The sequence below is a fragment of the Rhipicephalus sanguineus genome, chromosome 3 (assembly GCF_013339695.2).
Source record: "Rhipicephalus sanguineus isolate Rsan-2018 chromosome 3, BIME_Rsan_1.4, whole genome shotgun sequence".
Lineage (NCBI taxonomy): Eukaryota > Metazoa > Arthropoda > Arachnida > Ixodida > Ixodidae > Rhipicephalus > Rhipicephalus sanguineus.
Genome location: NC_051178.1, coordinates 16,817,516 through 16,834,803, shown reverse-complemented (window position 1 = coordinate 16,834,803; position 17,288 = coordinate 16,817,516). Strand labels below are relative to the sequence as shown.

At 47.2% G+C, this 17,288-nt stretch overlaps 1 protein-coding gene and 1 long non-coding RNA gene across 2 annotated transcripts in view; one reads left to right on the top strand and one right to left on the bottom strand.

The window, feature by feature from the left end:
- Positions 1–6,554: 6,554 nt before the first annotated feature.
- LOC119384838 (uncharacterized) lies at positions 6,555–7,672 on the top strand. The gene is made up of 3 exons (XR_005181933.2): positions 6,555–6,780; positions 6,881–7,079; positions 7,438–7,672. It is a non-coding gene; the product is annotated as an uncharacterized LOC119384838 (long non-coding RNA).
- A 4,083-nt stretch (positions 7,673–11,755) lies between these two features.
- The window catches only part of LOC119386466 (dual oxidase), a 348,909-nt gene continuing 343,376 nt past the window's right edge, over positions 11,756–17,288 (bottom strand). Inside the window, exon 31 of the mRNA XM_037653749.2 lies at positions 11,756–12,940. Within this exon, the coding sequence (XP_037509677.1) occupies positions 12,815–12,940 (126 nt within the window). The 3' untranslated portion in view covers positions 11,756–12,814. The remainder of the gene's footprint in view (positions 12,941–17,288) is intronic.

Here is a 17,288-nt window from a genome sequence, read left to right as displayed (position 1 = left end):
TAGGTACCGGAGAAGATCGTAACGAAATGATGAGAACGGAGAACTCAGTTTCCTCCACAATACGTGTGCGAAATGTCGAAAGAGCTTTGTTCACCATAACTTGATCGGGCGTACTGTTCCTTAGGACGTTTATGAATGAATAAAGTAAGAATTACAAATGTAAATCTGAACGATATGATACGCGTCTGGCGTCTTTCGTTAAGCAGCTGGCGTCTTTTCGTTTTGCTTTAGAAACAGCTGGCGTCTTTTCGTTTTGCTTTTAGAAAATATCTGGCATCTTTCGTTGGTTTATTTCCTCAATCAACGGCGTTTTGAACAAAATTTTTATTGTTTAATCACGCACAGGAAAAATCTCACCAGGCACTACCTTGGAGGTAAACAATGGCTGCTATTGGGAATGAGAGACAGAAGAAGTCGGCTTTAACTAACACTTACACTTCTACTAACGTTTCCTACTGGAACATACCAATGGCTGCTAGTGGGGAATGAGAGACAGAAGAATTCGGCTTTTGGTTAACGCGCACGCTGCGAATGTTTTATTGTTCAACAACGCACAGGAGAAATCTCCCACCGGCACCACCTTGGAGGTCAAGATCTGGTATTAGCGTTAAGACTGGTTACGCACTACGACGGGGACGAACGGGTGCCGCTTTAAGGAGCTTCGCCCCTCAAACCGAAACCGAAACGAAAGCTTTGTTTTGTTCCGGCGGCGACATCTTGAGGAAATCTGTGGAACCAAGTCACGGGCTGAAAAAAAAACAAAAAAACAGCTGATCCGACGCCAGGAATCGAGCCTATGACGGCGCGGGGATGCCGCGCTCCGAACATGGGCGATTAGCTGACTCGGCCACAAAGGACTTTTTTTTTCTTTATTGCTCGGCCACAAAGGACGGCTGAGCGTCGATGGTAAGCAAGGGCTTATCAATTTACCAGAAGCATTTGAAGGACCGCGTTTCAAAAAACGCGTTAGGGAACAATGTTCTGCCAATTGCGGCAAGTTCAGAATGGCTTCAAACGAAGGCTGAGTGCCAGGACTACATGGGATTTCCTGACCATTAACGTAACTTGCTTAGTTTTACCACGGTGACCGTTTTTGTCTCGAAAAACAGGCCACATTTTTCGCCGTTTCCATAGACTCCCATTATACAATCTTTAACTGCTCTGGGAACAAAATCGAAGCTTACTGCAACGTGATCGCTGCAGTCTTCTCGTGCGTTAAGGTTCCCAGAAGCGCTCTGTGGTATGCGTTTTGCAACATTCACCCTGTACGCTTAAAGGGACACTAAAGAGCAAAACGATTTTTCTCGCATTAGTAAAATAGTCTTCCACGATACCAGAAACACCACGCTTGCAGCGAGAAGACGCTTAATAAGCGAGAAAACGCGCAAAAAGAAAATACAGGTGGCGACGCCACCTTGGAATTCGTGCACCATTTGCCGTGACGTCACATATTCTTGACGGCGCCTGCTTGGGCTTAGGTAGTTCCTAATCGGTTAAATGGAAGTACATTGTCCTCTGATGGGGCCAGAGATTTAACATAGCGAGTTTGTGGAAATTTCGTCGAGCCAGTGGTGCCAAATTACGTTAAATGCTCTTTCAAATCTTTTACGTCACGAATTACAAAGTTCGGCGCGAAATTTAAACATGAAACTTTGAACTTGGTTTTCTCCTCTAATAATAAACCTATGGTGGTGAAATAAACTACACAAGAGTTCTCCGAGCACACTTTATCAATCCAAACCAATTCATTGTTTCTCTTTAGTGTCCCTTTAAATATTTCGGGAAAAACTCGCTTGTTCCATAGAAAATGCGCTAGTTTCGCGCCGCGGCCGCCAGGGGCGCTGGCTGTTAGGTGTCCACAAAAGCTGGATATGAATGTTCAAATAAGTCTCGGTTGTATAGGACAGGGAGTCCTTTTGGCAAATAGCTTTTTTTCGTCAGATAGGATTTTTTCGCCTATTTCCCATGCAGTTACCGCAGGGCACCGCTGTCACCAACGAGAGATGGCGCTACGTGCACATGTCCCCTATTCCTGGTCATGCCTACAACCACATCCAGAATGCCTGTGCAGAGTTCCTTTTGAATTCAGCGTACTCTCCTAGAAAGTTTTCCATTTGACCAGGATGGACTTTTTGCTGCATTCTCCTCTTCGCGGCATGGGTCGTTTTTGCTCTCGCTTGGCGTTTCGCGCTGGGCGTTTCGTGTGCGACCTTAACTGGTGTTTGCCAGCCGTGTGTTTTGTTCTCCACCTTTTGTGGACTCCCGGGGTTCGCGAAACTTGTGCGGCGCATATGATTTTCTTGACGCACAGAAAAATACACGTAACCCTAGCCGTACACAGCCGAGCTGTAAGGTACTTAGTACATTGCGTAGCAATGGGTATGCATGGTGCAGAAATAAACGACCTCAAATCAATCCTTCGAAAAACATTTTTGCCCCTTCCTAACTAATACAATGCTATTGCTTCTATAACTATCTCGTAAATTTATCTTGTACAGTCGCCATATACTGTTAAATTCCTGGGTGCTACACTTGACAAAATCTTTTAATACATAACCATGCCAATTCGCTAATAACAATGGTTTGAACTGGCATTTGCATCATCATCATAACATGTGCATTTTTTTACCCTGATGTTTTTAGCTTACTTTATCGTGCTGATATTAAGTTATTCATCACACTGCTTGTATTTTTTGGAGTGATACAGCATTCATCTGAATCCACTTGAACGTGTTCAAAACCCGGAACGAAGTCTCTTTTAGCCGATTCCTTTGCCATTACCTCCCTACCTACGTCTCTTAATTAGGAATTCACCCGCTGCTTTATCCCAAGTTCTCACTCATTACTTTTCGTCTCTTTCATTGTGAAATATCACATACCTGGCTAACTTTTGAGAACCTAGTCAAGGAAATAAATACTAGGTTTCCGTAGCGCAATAACCTACCACCAAAAATGGATCAAATGATGGAAACTTACGCGTCACTTCTCTTTGTCGTCGCATCCCTGCTATTGTTAAGTCATCTCTTCGTTAGCAGTTGTTTAACTGCATGAAAAATAAGTACCATAAGCTGAACGACATCCTCATCTCTCATAACGAAATTCCTTCCTTCATTCTTTTTTTTGCTTCCTTGTTGTACACTATTTCCATTGGTTAATTCTGAGGTTTTATATTTTGTAAATTTATTTACATTCTTTTGTATTTTATAATAAGTAAAAAATTGCACATATAATTGCATATTTGTTGTTCGAGTATTTAATGTCATGAAACTGCTTTGACATTGACTTTTTCATTTATTAGATGCGAAGTATCTTAAGGTCGAGCTCAATCCGGCGGTGGTGGTGGTGGTGGTGTGCGGCGTGACCACCCTCACTGCGCATGCGCATACCCTCTCCACATACCGCCTCTCCACTTCCCCTCACCATTCCCCTTCCCCTCTACCCCTTTCCCCTCTCCACTCACCCTCTCCCTTTCCCCTCTCCACTTTCCCTTTCCACTTTCCCTCTGCACTTTTCCTCTCCCGTCCCCCTTTCCACTCTTCCTCTGAAACGCGGGCTAGACATGCCGAAATTCTCTCCTGCACAACGCCGCGATGAGCCCGAGCGCATGCGCGTCCCCTCCCCTTCTCTCTCCTCTCCTACGCTGCCCCCCCCCTCTCGCCCGCCTGTCGACCGCGTTCCCCGCTCGCCCTGTGAGAATTAACGGCCAGGCTAGATGGAAGACACGACGCGCGTAGCGTCCCTCTTCGCGTTCCACGACACGAGGTCGGTAGCATGCCCAACGAACGCCAACGGAACGCGATCGTGCAAGTGCTCCGGCTTCGCATCGCCTCATGGTCCCCTTTAGCGGGAGATGACGTAATTTTTTTTATTATAACTTCAATTTCGTGACGTTCTTTTTCGGATTCCTTGTTCGTTGACACTGTCATTACTGCCCTAATACTTGTATCTACTCACGGAAAAATTATTTGAGGAGGAGAGTCTTCTAGGCCACGGCAGCGTGCGAGCGCGGCGCGATAGCGTCACGAAGGAGATGCAGTTTTCGCCGCAGGACGACAGATGATGCTTCCGGCGTGTCGCCATCGTTTACATGCTCTCCTGTAGACGCGACGCATAAAAATCGTGATACCGCCTCGTACATTGTAAACATTCTCAGATTTCGGTCAGTAACATCAATTGGTAGATGGGACGGATATAGGTACTGCCCGAATACTGGCCGTACAGCGCTTGAAACAAGCTGCTAGTTGTGGCCCCTGAGCAGACGACGTCTGCCCCTCGCTCGCATGTGGTGTGCACGCGTGTGTAGGTGTCCTTGGGGGGGAAAGTTCCCAATTCGCGCGAGCAAGCTGTCGCCCGTTCCTTCGCGATTTGCAGGCTTTCTGTCTCTTGAGAACGCTCAGTGGCTTCCGCGTTGCGCCGGCGGGGCTGACTTCTCGATCTCTGCGCGCTTTTCACGCCGCAACAAATGAGGGCACTCTGCAGATTTCCACCAGTGCTCCTTTAGGATGGGGCGGAAATGTGTAGCGCCGAACGGCAAAAGTAGGTACGCATCCTGCAAGGAGAAGGTAATTGCCTTGAAAGTTCCTAGTGACTCGGTGATGTTGGAAGCGTGGGCTCGTGCCATACCAAAGAAAGATCGAGAGCTCACGCCTCGTGACAACGTTTGCTAGAAGCACTTCTCGAAGTGTACGTCCCATCGTTCGTTAAAAAAACTCACAGGGTCCGTTATGCATTAGACTAAGACGGCTCGAAGGCGAAAGATATCTTCTTTTTCTTCTTCAGTCGATGTGTCGGTCCTGCCCCACCCTCGTGCAATAGCTTGCTTCACGTACCGTGGCTTTGCAATGCCTCCAGGATCGGAGGCGTTGCAAGCTTTCTGAACCTCACCTGGTTTTGCACTGCCTCCGTGATCGGTCCACCGATCACGGAGGCAGTGCAAAGCGACAATGTCATGTGATGTCATAGTGACGTCATGATGACAACCCAAACCCTGGTGATCTGTGACGTCATGACAAGTTTATGTGGTGACGTCATCACGTAATCATCATTTTTCGCATCACTGATGATGACGTCGCCGACGCAGGCGGTCAGTTTTCCCGTTTGATGAGGCATCTTAGGCTTTCGCCTTAAACATTATACCTAACCTATCGGGTTCACGTTATCGAAATGTATGGATTTCCCGTTCTATAAGATATATCACTCAGGTAATTTTCCTGTTTGTTACGCCACGTTTTCCATCGTTGTTGCCCCCTTAATCATGTTCTCCTTTGCGCAATAAAAGCGTTAAGTGTGAACTCTTGCGGCAAGAACAGAAACTGCTTACTTTTAGAGCCTGCATAGGCTTTGGCATTTAAATACCGGTCGTAATAATTGTGCCCAGTTTTAATGGCAAAATGTTTACGCTGTACGTTTGTACATTTCTCACTATTTTTCTACCCACTGACGTTATGGTAAATGTACATTTGATCCAGTTCAATATTTTTTTTTTTATTTAGTGAACACTGCCGACTTGTTTGTGAACTCGCATAAATGCTGTTGCTTATAGAGGTGCTCCTGAGTGGTTATAGAGGCAGGATATTTTCTTGGTGCCTGGCAGTGATTTCCATGCAACTGCTTTACTACTTGAGGAATAAAGAAGTGATAGCTGCTTGAATGCCAATGAGTTTTTCCACGTTCTCGAGGGAGAAACAATGTTACCGACCATTTGGAGAAGTGGTCTGGCCAAGAGCTTGACATGAAATCTCTGGATAATTAGTGACGCCAACGGACAATTAGATTAAGTTATGGAAATATTACTTTCTCCGGATGAAGTATCTTGGCTTGTTCATCGATGGCACTTTAGGAGGCCTTCAGATACCGGTGTCGAATCAATATTTAGCGCTGTAAAGCTTGGCCATAAAAGACGTAGCTATTTGGTGATTGATAGCTGCAAGGACACAATTCGTGCCAGTTTCTAAATCGCCGAGGTCATGCACGTGAAAATATTTTGCAAAATATATTTCAGGGTATATATAATTCACATTACCTGTGACGGAAACCGACAGTCAGCGAAAGCAAGGCAGGCATAGCGGAGCGTTGTACGAGATTTCCGCACACCAGCCATCTTTACTACCACGCACAGGGCAACGCCATCAAATGTAAAGAATAACGTACAAGACAACGCAAAATGTAAGCAAAATAAGCAAGGTTGTCCGCATTCTCATGAACTTGCAACAAGCTTTAAGTAGACATGGTGGTTTAAGTACAAAGAAATACGCAGTACCTCGCAGATCACAGTATGCTTGGTGGGAACGAAGTCCTTACGGCCGATAATATGAGTTCACTTCTCCCTACGTGCGGCGGCAGTTTCCCTTCACGAGATGACGAGCAGCATAAATCTATTGTCACGCCGGCTGGTGCTCGCATACCAAGAGCCACATAAAGCAGGGGCGTAGCCAGAAATGTTTTTCGAGTCAGAGCGCACACGCGCAATGAAAGTCCCTTGATACCTAGGAGGATATAAAAAAATTGCTGGAGTGGAGGGAGCGCTCTTCAAGTGAAGCCAGCGCCGCCATCTTGTGGTGGGCAGAAAGCTCGGCTCGGCTGGCTCGGTTGGCTGCCAGTTCACCTGCAGCGGCGGTTGATCGCGGTTCGTGCGCCTGTCTTTCCTTGACAAGTGTGCCAGTGTGTATCTGCAGTGCATTCGAATGCGTGCGGCTCGATTCAAGCGAGCATGGTACAATCCTGCGTAGCGTATGGGTGCGCAAATCGCGCGATTCCTGCTTCCAAGATCACATTTCACAGGTGCGTACTGAAAGCACGTAGTGCTTACGCGGTCTGATACGGCTGACTCGTGTTTTTCATTGGTAGGCTTGAGGAATTAATTTTCGGAAATTATTGGCAGGTTTCCAAAAGATGCTGAGACACGGAACCTATGGGAGCGAGCTGTGCGTCGTGAACGCTGGAAACCGACAGATAAAGATCGCCTTTGCTCTGCGCACTTTGATCCGGCGTGTTTTGACCGGACCGGACAAACAACACGATTGAAAGCGGGAAGTGTGCCGACTTCGTTCGCTGCTTTCCCTGCCCACCTCCAGGCACCGGTAAGCATCGGAACTTCGCAGATATAGTGCTCTGACATCAGGGAGGCTGGAATGACATAGACATATCTATTCTTTCATGTTTTGTCGACGTGACTGTATTGCTGCGTGTTCCTTCGCGAGCTTTTCGTTCCGTTCGCTCGTTTACAATATCGCTCCACACACGATTCGCGCATGATCATTGTCGAATCTTCCCGAACATGCTTTCGTGAATACATATATTCATGTTATGTGCAATAATTGAAGTATATATATATATATATATATATATATATATATATATATATATATATATATATATATATATATATATATATATATATATATATATATATATATTCCCACTATGTGCTTATTTCAGGTGAAAAGGAAGCGGCCAGCACCAAAACCTCGAGGATGCAGTCCTGCTCAGCAGCAAGAGGCCCTAAATACCGAAGACCATGTCACTGTATCACCATCAAAGCAGTGGTACAAGACGAAGTTGCAGGAAACAGAAGACGAAAGATTGCACCTGAAGAAAAAAATTAAAACGTTGCAGCAGAACAAGCGAAGGCTGACACAAAAGAAAATCACCGCTGAAGAAATTATTAGAGGCATCCAAGCAGAAGCTTTTGTCAGAAGAGGGCTCCAAGATGTTTGATGCAGCATTTTCTCCTGACATACAACAACCGCTTCACCGGGCACGGACAGAAAGTGGAGGTAAATACCCTCCAGAGCTGCGAACGTTTGCACCAACTTTACATTTCTACTCACCAGCAGCCTACGAATTTGTTCGATCAAAGTTTAATGACGCCCTCCCTTCGCAGCGCACAATCAGAGAATGGTATAGGCCTGTTAACGGCCAACCAGGCTTTACAGGGGAAGCATTTTCTTTCTTGGAGAAGTTGGTTCAAGGTCGCTCTGAAACTCTTTACTGTGCTCTGATTGTCGATGAGATGTCGATTAGGAAACACGTTGAACTTGTAGGAGACAGGATAGTTGGCTATGTTGATTTTGGAGCATCTCTTGATGATGACAGCCTCCCTGAAGCCACAAATGTTTGTGTTTATATTGTTGTTGGCATAAACATGAGGCAGAAAATACCAGTCGGCTACTTCCTTATCCACTCACTCACTGGTTCTAAGAGGGCTGAACTAACAAAACAATGCATTGAACGACTGGAATCTGTGAAAGTTCAAGTTGTCAGTCTAACGTTTGATGGTGCGTCATCAAATTTCACTATGGCGAAATGCCTTGGTGCAGAACTCAAGCCTGATCCTGTCGAGTTCTCCACATCCTTTAAAAACCCAGTTGATGAATCAAGGGATGTGCATATCCTGCTTGACCCATGCCCCATGATTAAGTTGATTAGAAATTCACTGGCAACAATGTGCTACATCACTGATGTTGATGGAAACCACATAAAATGGGCTTCCATAAAGGCACTGGAGGCTCTACAGCGCGAGGAAGGGCTCTGCCTTGGCAATAAGCTAACTAAGGTGCATATGCAGTGGGAGAAGCAAAAGATGAAGGTACGCCTCGCAGTTCAGGCACTCAGCGCTTCAGTTGCAGACGCTCTTGAATTCTGCGAGCAAACGCTGAAGCTGCCACAATTTAGAGGTGCTAGTGCCACGGCGAAATTTGTGGGGGTGTTTGATCATCTCTTCGATTTGCTAAACTCCAGAAATGCGTTTGCAAAATCATACAAAGCACCTCTTCGAAAGCAAAATGAGGCTTGTTGGAAGCCATTTTTTGCCGACGCTCGACAGTACATATGTGCTTTGAAAGATCCGTTCGGTCGACCACTTTTGCAGGGAACAAAGAGGACAGGATTTGTGGGTTTTCTTGTGTGTATACAAAGCACAGAAAGTATCTTCAAGGAACTAGTTCATGAAGGTCAACTTAACTATCTGCTCACGCACAAGATGAGCCAAGATCATGCAGAAACTTTCTTCGGCTGTGTGCGAGGACGTGGGGGGTTCAACAACAACCCTACAGCTGCCCAATTCATGGCGGCTTATAAGCGTCTATTGGTTCAGACAGAAGTGAGATCGTCCACCTCAGGCAACTGTTCGCAAGATATTGTTTCCATTCTGAGTGCATCTGCCTCTGTCACTACAGTTTGTGCAACCACTGAGGTCACATCGCGAAGGTCTGCCATCCTACAACCAGAGGACCACGATTACACAGACCGAATTGACTATCCAGAGAGCCTCTCCACATTCGTTTGCTCTGTCGTGTCTTACATTGCAGGCTTTGTCGCTCGCAAAATCGCTACTACAAACACCTGTGAGGTGTGCATAGAAGCTCTTCATGGAGAGGATACATCTCTATTGGTGAGACAAAAAAATCCAGGTGGACTCTTTTACCCTTCCGAAGACGTTGTGTCACTGTGCGAAACAGCGGAAAAGGGGCTGCGTCGACTGCAGGCTTCCACTCAATGCCTTAAGAACATACATGCCAATACCAAACAACTAGTCCTGGAGATTCTCAGTCAATCACTGGAAAAGAGGTGGTTTTCACAATTGGAACAACATCTTTTTGACGTCGACGTGTTGGACAATCATATTTACAACTTGAGTAAGCAAGTATTGGAGCTCTACATCAAGATCAGGCTGCACCACATGACAAAGGAACGAAGCCGGGAACTCGTGAAAGATAAGGTTAGGTCTTTGCTTTCAAGACTCGTCATTTTTAGGAATCAGTGAACAACTTGGCCGTAACGTTCATGATGGCTAAAGCCTGAGAAAGCTGTACAAATAAAGTTTCAGCACATGAAAAACGAAACGTTCTGTGGTCTCTTTAAATACTGCCAATGTATCGGCGACTATGTGAGCACGTTTTTACATCTCTAGCAGCAATCATTTGCAAAAAAAAAAAAAAACGGCCGCGGAAGCGCACTATATGCTACGCGGCCGCCTTCCTGCCTACCACAAGATGGCCGCCGCCGGCTTCACTCTGCCCTATGGGTAAGTATAGGCGGCTTCCACTCCAGCAATTTTATATATCCTCCTAGCTTGATACGCAACACGCCGCAGTAGCTACACGGCCCAGTGATGACGCCGGCGAAAAATGAAAACACAAGAAAACCATCGGTTCGCGCGCATTTCCCGGGCGACGCCCCGAGGGGCAGTCATCGCTCCGAAAACCGCAGAGACAAGAGGTGGGAGAGGAGGGCGCGCGCCGCGACGGCCCTGTTATAAGCAAGGCGGTACTTTCCAAAAAATATCCAGGGACTTTCAACTTCCGTGACTTTAAGTGTCGCCTTCTCAAGAATTCTTGCTCCGCGTATTTACCCACTAATAATGCGAGGTCCCCCTGACAGTTTCTAACTTCGGGACTCCTTGATGTCGTATTTAACACGTACGCTAGCTGATTTCTCTGTGCATGTAATAACGATTCTTAAAGTTGCACTTCAACTTGACGATGACGTATAGCTTTCTTGTGCATGTCGTACTTCTATTGCATCATTAGACAGGCATCGTAGAACGGCGTCGGCATCGTGACATCGCTGCCAAGATGTGTCACACTGCGACCGCATTGTATGGTGCTCTGACTTTCAGTAGAGCCCTCCGCTCTCGCGGAAAAGTTTAGTGCGTTGTCATGAGCGCATAATGAATAATGTTGAATAAAATGAAAATAAAAACAACATTGCGCATCGTATTTCAATGTTTACCATTTATTTTGGCCATTTTTGTGCGGCTTAACTTCGCGCGGGTTTGAATCTTTGCTTTGGTTAGTTCTGCCTATTAACACGAAAGTGTTTATGCCGGGGTCCACCGAGAATTCACTGAAATTTCCACCACGGAGGTGACGTCGGTAAGATGCACACGAACAGATCGCAAACCAAAAGAATAAGTTTAGCTGATTTTGTTGATCTGGGAGTCGAACCGACGGCATCGCGACGATAGGATCCTGGTGCTCTGCCCACTGTGCTCACGTATGAGGCTTCGCAAACGCGCCTCGTCTCTCTTACGCCTTTCCCTTTCACCGGTGACCTTGGTTGGCGGGGCGCGGGGTCGCCGTCTGCATCATGTCAAGTACTGCATGATGGCACTGCCGGCATGGAGCGCTTTGGTAGTTTTAGCTTTCGGTGACGCGAACGACACGCCAGAGGGAAGCGGACCGCCTTTCCGCGTTCACGGCTCAAGCAACGAACTCTGCCCCTCGAGTTCCTGAAGCGTTCTGTGCTATGCTCATGAGCGCAGGCGTCGGTTACCGTATTACTGTGGAGCGCACACCTTGGCGTTTCTTTCGTCAAATGACAACGCTCTGTATTAGTGCATATCAAGTACCAGTATTATGTGCTTGTTCATGCCATCTTTGAGCCGAATTCAGCACATGATGTGTCCAGGTGTACGTTAACTACTTCAACTACCACAAGGGTTGCAGATGTGTCACAAGGCGTCAGCGTGGGTGAATCTACGTCAAAGGATGCTACAGCTGCTAAACATCAATGGACATTGCGCAAGCACTCATGCATCAATGTAAAATAAACAATAAACTATGCTCCTGTGAAGGCTCGGTTCACTTTCGTATATACAGCTTCCTATGACGAAGGCATCAATCCTGTTTTTTTTTTGTGTGTGTGTGTGCGTGTGGTCCCCATTGGAATAGGGCTGAAGAAGTCTAACTAATTGAATGGGTGATATTGAGGGCCCTTGGCACTCCGTTGTCATAGGGTGAAATCACATCTTACAAATAAAAATATATTTTATTAAAAACATGTGAATAAAAGCAACTGGATAAAAACATCAAGAGTGTTGCAATACAACATCAATGACTGCGCAACACATGTGGGTACAGGAAAAGTGTTATAGCCGTTGATGAAAGGAAGTCGTGGGACGTTAAGTAGGATGAACTAACAACATGGTTCAAGAGGAGGAACAAACACCTAGCGTGACACACTGAGTAACGCCTCAATTGCACTGAAATTTTGACAAAGCCTTACTAAAGGAAGTTCCTGTACACACTTTCTCTCTGTAAAATACTTACACTCTTTTGATATCTGTTCAGTAACAAATTATCACACGTGTGGATTACCTTTAGGGGTTGAAAATATTTTGGAACAGTTTGGCGGTAACACAGAGTCGTGTACATTAGCATTTCGGCCAGTTTGGATTAGTGCGCAAGGGGCAAGCAGTTTACCGCGTAGGATGCAAAAGAAGACGGTCGAAATGTGTGAAAGCATCAGAAGTATATTCCCCGCCGAACTAAGCCAAACTGGTGCCAGTGCCAAGCATCATCAGCGTCGGCGCATTTAGAAAAAGAAACTTAATCTTTGACACCAATATTAGTAAAACTTGTCCACAGATGGCCGGTCGGGACACCATCGGAAATGTAAGGAGAAATAAGACGCAGCAAAGAGTGCGGGACACTAGCCAAACACTGTCGACTTATGGTTATTCTTCGCTTGCTAATTACGGTTGAGTGCCAGAGCTGAGCGACGTGTACTCCTGCCACACAATGCGTGAATGATCTTGCCTGCAAACAACACATGACCGACGGGGTCGAGCACCCAACGTGCGTTACGCTGGTCGTCTAAAAGATGCAGTCATTGTGAAGGCTCGAAAGCAAGGGCTGGAGTCATCGAGGAGAAATCTTTTCTTGAGTGAGTCCAAGTGAGTCAATCGGTGCATCAGACGAGCCATCAGCGTAGGCGCAGCCAGATACGCAGCGGGAACAGACAAGCAGCATGCGCTGCCGTCATCATCACAGTTGGTTTCATTTTTGGCAGTATGGCGCCACACGCGCAATGGTCAAAAGTTTTCGTAGTGGTGTATGAAGTATGGCAGCTTCCGGCTGTTGTTGACCGTTTCGCAGGCGGAACTCACGCTTTTTGTGAGTGCCGAAGGCCCACAGCTGAATACACCCACTTTGCTTACCTGCGCACACCAAAAACATAAAAAGTTATGAAACGCTTCCCAATATTCAGCGACACCAAATCGCTCAGATTACACATTCGTGCATATGACAACAGGACGTCCTCCTGAGCCTGTATTTCAAATCCCTCTGAGTTTAATATATTTTGTCATGAATAAATCGTAATAACACCGTAATAAGCACGTGACCATAACAAAGCAAGAAAGATCACTCCTGACGTCAGTAAGAAATAATGGTAACCTGACACCAATCAAGGAGAATAAACGACGGTAAGCACATACACAACGAATGCACTGCCAGGAAAATTGAAGTGTGCTTTTCGTGAGACGAGAGCTCAATGAGTTTATATTGTTAATCCGTACACCATTCCAAGCGTTCTTCTTCTTGCATGCTCCATGACCTTTCGTGCTTCAGATAGCAACAAAGGCAATGAAACGTCAAATAAATAATATATTTTTGGAACAGTACAGTTAACGCCGCCACAGTTCACGATAGCATACAGTAACGTTCCTGTCACAAATTGTTAGGCCATGTATGAGAGCATGTGTTTGTGTACCTTCTCCTCGGTGTTGAAAGAGCGGTGAAGCATGACAAGTGTTTTGGCCCACCTGAATTACTCGTATAATAGCAGCCTACCAAACTTGCTCGCAGAATAGTAGAAGTGCCACACTGGTCAATATCGCCTTACGCTTACTAGTTTGGCTCATGGCTCGTATGCCAAGTGCTCGCCAACGTGGCTTAAGACACTGTGACGTTATTGGTCCGCAGGCAAGCGGTGGTTGTGTTCCGTCACGTGAATCAGCGAGAGCACACCAGGCGTTGGCCTGCACTCGTCTACCGAAAATTGACTTGAACCACCTCCTGACCAAGCACCGCCTTTACGTAAGAAACGCACGAAAATTATTCTTAGACTAAAACAAGATTGGCGATCATCCATGGCCATAGTCGAGACGTGTGGCGGACCAGCCAACATTACAGGAGACGAATTGCTGCTACGTAAAAATTCTAAAGCGTTTGGATGCCAGTTCGCCGGAATAAATCAATCATGAAGAAAACAGCGCTCCTTGAAAACACGGGCAAGAAAAACACGCGAGGACGGGCGCTGACTGCCAACAAACCATTTTTTTTTGTGCGTTTACAAATGCATAGTTGGTAAAAAAATGGAGGGTAGGTGAGGGTAAAGCTTGTTGCCGCTGTACATGGGTGTGACGATAAGGACGAACGCGTTCATCAAGATTAGTCATTCAGAAGTTGTACTCTTTCTCAATTAAGATAATCAACAGGGCGCTAACACACGTTGAAGCACTCGACCTAGTAGGGCGAGTCGGTAGATCTCCCAGCTTTACACACTGCGCTAAGGAAAAAAACACCACACTAGAAGAAGACATCTTAAGTGATTCATACACGGATCCAGAAGCTCCAAAAGGGGCTCATAGACGAATCGGAGCCAGGAAGTAGACAAGAACTCATAACCAGTCTAAGAAAGCGTTTTAGAAAATTAACAGCGTGTAAACCCATAGGACGAAGGATAAACGCAAAACAAGCGGCGATTTATCGCAACACACATAAATAATTATACATACAATAAGTCGGACATGCACAGCAGAGCTGGCGGTAACGGCCACCTTTTTGGAGGCGAGCTAATCGCTTCCTACCCGCATCCCATTCTGACCTGTGATTTGTTTAAAAGATCGCCAGCGTAGAGCATGCCAACAATTTTAGAAACGGTAGGGAGGATTTTGTAGCCCTACACTGTAGCGTATGCGGATCCATCCACGCGTTCTATGACAGAAAGGCGATTTTTTCGTACGTGTACGACCACACCGACATGATTGTGGAGCAGTTCGCGTGGCACGTGAGGAATGCATAAGCAAGCCATCTTTACGCTTATCCCGAAGGGAGCTCGCATTCCTGGAACACGCCAGCGCGGCCACACGGCGATGGGAGGTGGATTTCGTGTGTTTCAATTCGCATTCTTTTGTTTTTGTTCTTCCTTCTTCTTTCTGCTTTTGCTTTGTGCGTGGGAGCCAGTAGGCCTTCAGTTTGAAGAAAGCACTCGTCTTCGTCGTTGTTGTGTCCCCCGTCCTGATGAAACGACCTGCAGCCCGTTCGTGGACTACTACTCCAGGTGGAGGGATCGAGCCGATCGGGCACCATGCATTTGGGATCAACTCGGCGGTGTTGCAATGTCGCCGCCACTACAGAGACGATAACGATCGGCTCCATTGTGTAATCCGCCCGAGTGATCGCGGCAGGCGAGCGCCTAACCATCAAACAAAGGAACTTCTTGGGGCAGTGTTGTGGAGGTTGTTTGGGGGACCGGGCAGGCCCGCCTCGGTCTCTCCCGGGGCCAGAACGGAGGCGGTCCGACGTGTTCTTCCCCTTCGGGGCGTCGTGTTGAGACCAGTGTTGCGGAGTTGCCACTCCGGAATTGGAATGACTCCGGAATCAATCCACATTTTCGCCACCCCGGAATGGAATGCGGACAACGCTTGGAGGAATGAAATGGAATTGGAATTAAACGCGTTTTGCACGGAATAGAGTGGGAATAGAATTACGTCTTTTTCCGAAAATAGCGCACGTTCTCGTCTACGTGCTGTTTCTAAACTTACAGACATTAGTAAGTCAGAGCCTCGAATTTAAAAATCAAGCAGTATTTTTAAAATGACTTGGTTGATTACAAGCACGGTCCATTTAAAAGCAATGCCCCTACGACAAGTATGTCCTTATATAGACTGTGCTGCGCTGCCTCAAGTATCATCCTCGTTGGTTGGTGCCCTTAGTTCAGGGTCCCATTGGCTCGCGCCACACCACGTGCCCGCTCGATCAGCTGACGCTGCTCCTGCGGCTCTGAGCTGGTCAGCGTAGTCTCCCAGGAGGATTGTGAGGGTGAAGGAGTCAGTCTTTTGCACACGGACGGCACCGAGTCCTATGCTGCTTGCGTCGGTGTACATTTCTGTATCGGCGCAATTGTCGAAATGCGCAAGTATGGGTGGTGTCTGCAGGCCTCGTTTAAGTTCTTGAAATGCGTGCACTTGCGCAGTCTCCCACCTCAATTCCACGTTAGTCTTCGTGAGAAGCGTCAGTGGTTCAGCGATCCGTGAAAAGTTTTTGATGAAGCGTCTGTAATAGGCGCATAAGCAGAGAAATCGGCGCACGGCCTTCTTGTCGATGGGTTGCGCGAAGTCGGCGATGGCAGCTGTTTTCCGCGGGTCTGGGCGCACTCCAGATTTGCTGATCACATGACCCAGAAACAAGAGCTCGTCGTACGCGAATCGGCACTTTTCTGGCTTCAGGGTCAGTCCAGAGGTCTTGATTGCTTGAAGTACTGCCTCAAGCCGCCGGAGATGCTCGTCGAAGGTCGAGGAAAACGCGACGACGTCATCCAAATACACAAGGCACGTCTGCCACTTCAATCCGGCCAGCGCGGTGTCCATGACGCGCTGGAACGTCGCAGGTGCCGAGCAAAGACCAAAAGGCATGACCTTGAACTCAAAGAGGCCGTCGGGTGTTATAAAAGCCGTCTTTTCTCGGTCTCTTTCTTCTACTTCGATCTGCCAATAGCCGGTCTTGGGGTACATCGACGAAAAGTACGTCGCGTTGTGAAGTCGATCCAGGGTATCGTCTATTCGTGGGAGGGGGTACACGTCCTTCTTCGTGATTTTGTTCAGGCGCCGATAATCAGCACAGAAGTGCAGTGACCTGTCCTTCTTCTTCACTAACACCGCGGGTGATGCCAACGGACTCTAGGACGGCTGGATGATGTTGTCGCGTAGCATCTCGTCGACTTGTTTCTTTATCTCATCGCGCTGTCGAGTCAAAACACTGTAGGGGCTCTGACGGAGGGGCCTCGCACTTTCCTGCGGTATAATTCGGTGTTTCGCCACCGGACTTTGTCGAATTCGTGATGACGATGAGAAGCAGTCCTTGTATTGCAGGAGCAGAGTTTTGAGCTGGTCTTGCTTGACCTTCGGAAGGCTCGGGTTGACGTCGTAATCTGGTTCGGTACCTCGATTCGTCGAAGCAGGTTCGCCAGCATTGAAGAGGGCAAGAGCGTTGCTGGCGGCTACACATTTGTCGATGTAGGCGGCCGTCGTACCAATGTTGAGGTGCCTATATTCATGGCCCAAGCTTGTCAGCCCTACCTTTCCTTTACCGTCACGCAGCACGGCTATACCTCTTGCGACGCAAATTTGACGGTTTAGGAGTAGGTGCTGATCGCCCTCGACGACGCCTTCAAGGTTCGCAGGTTTTTCGGTGCTGACGGAAATAATGACGCTGGAGCGCGGCGGAACGGTCACCTGCTCTTCTATCACATTCAATGCATGGTTCCCTCGCGTCGCGTGAGTC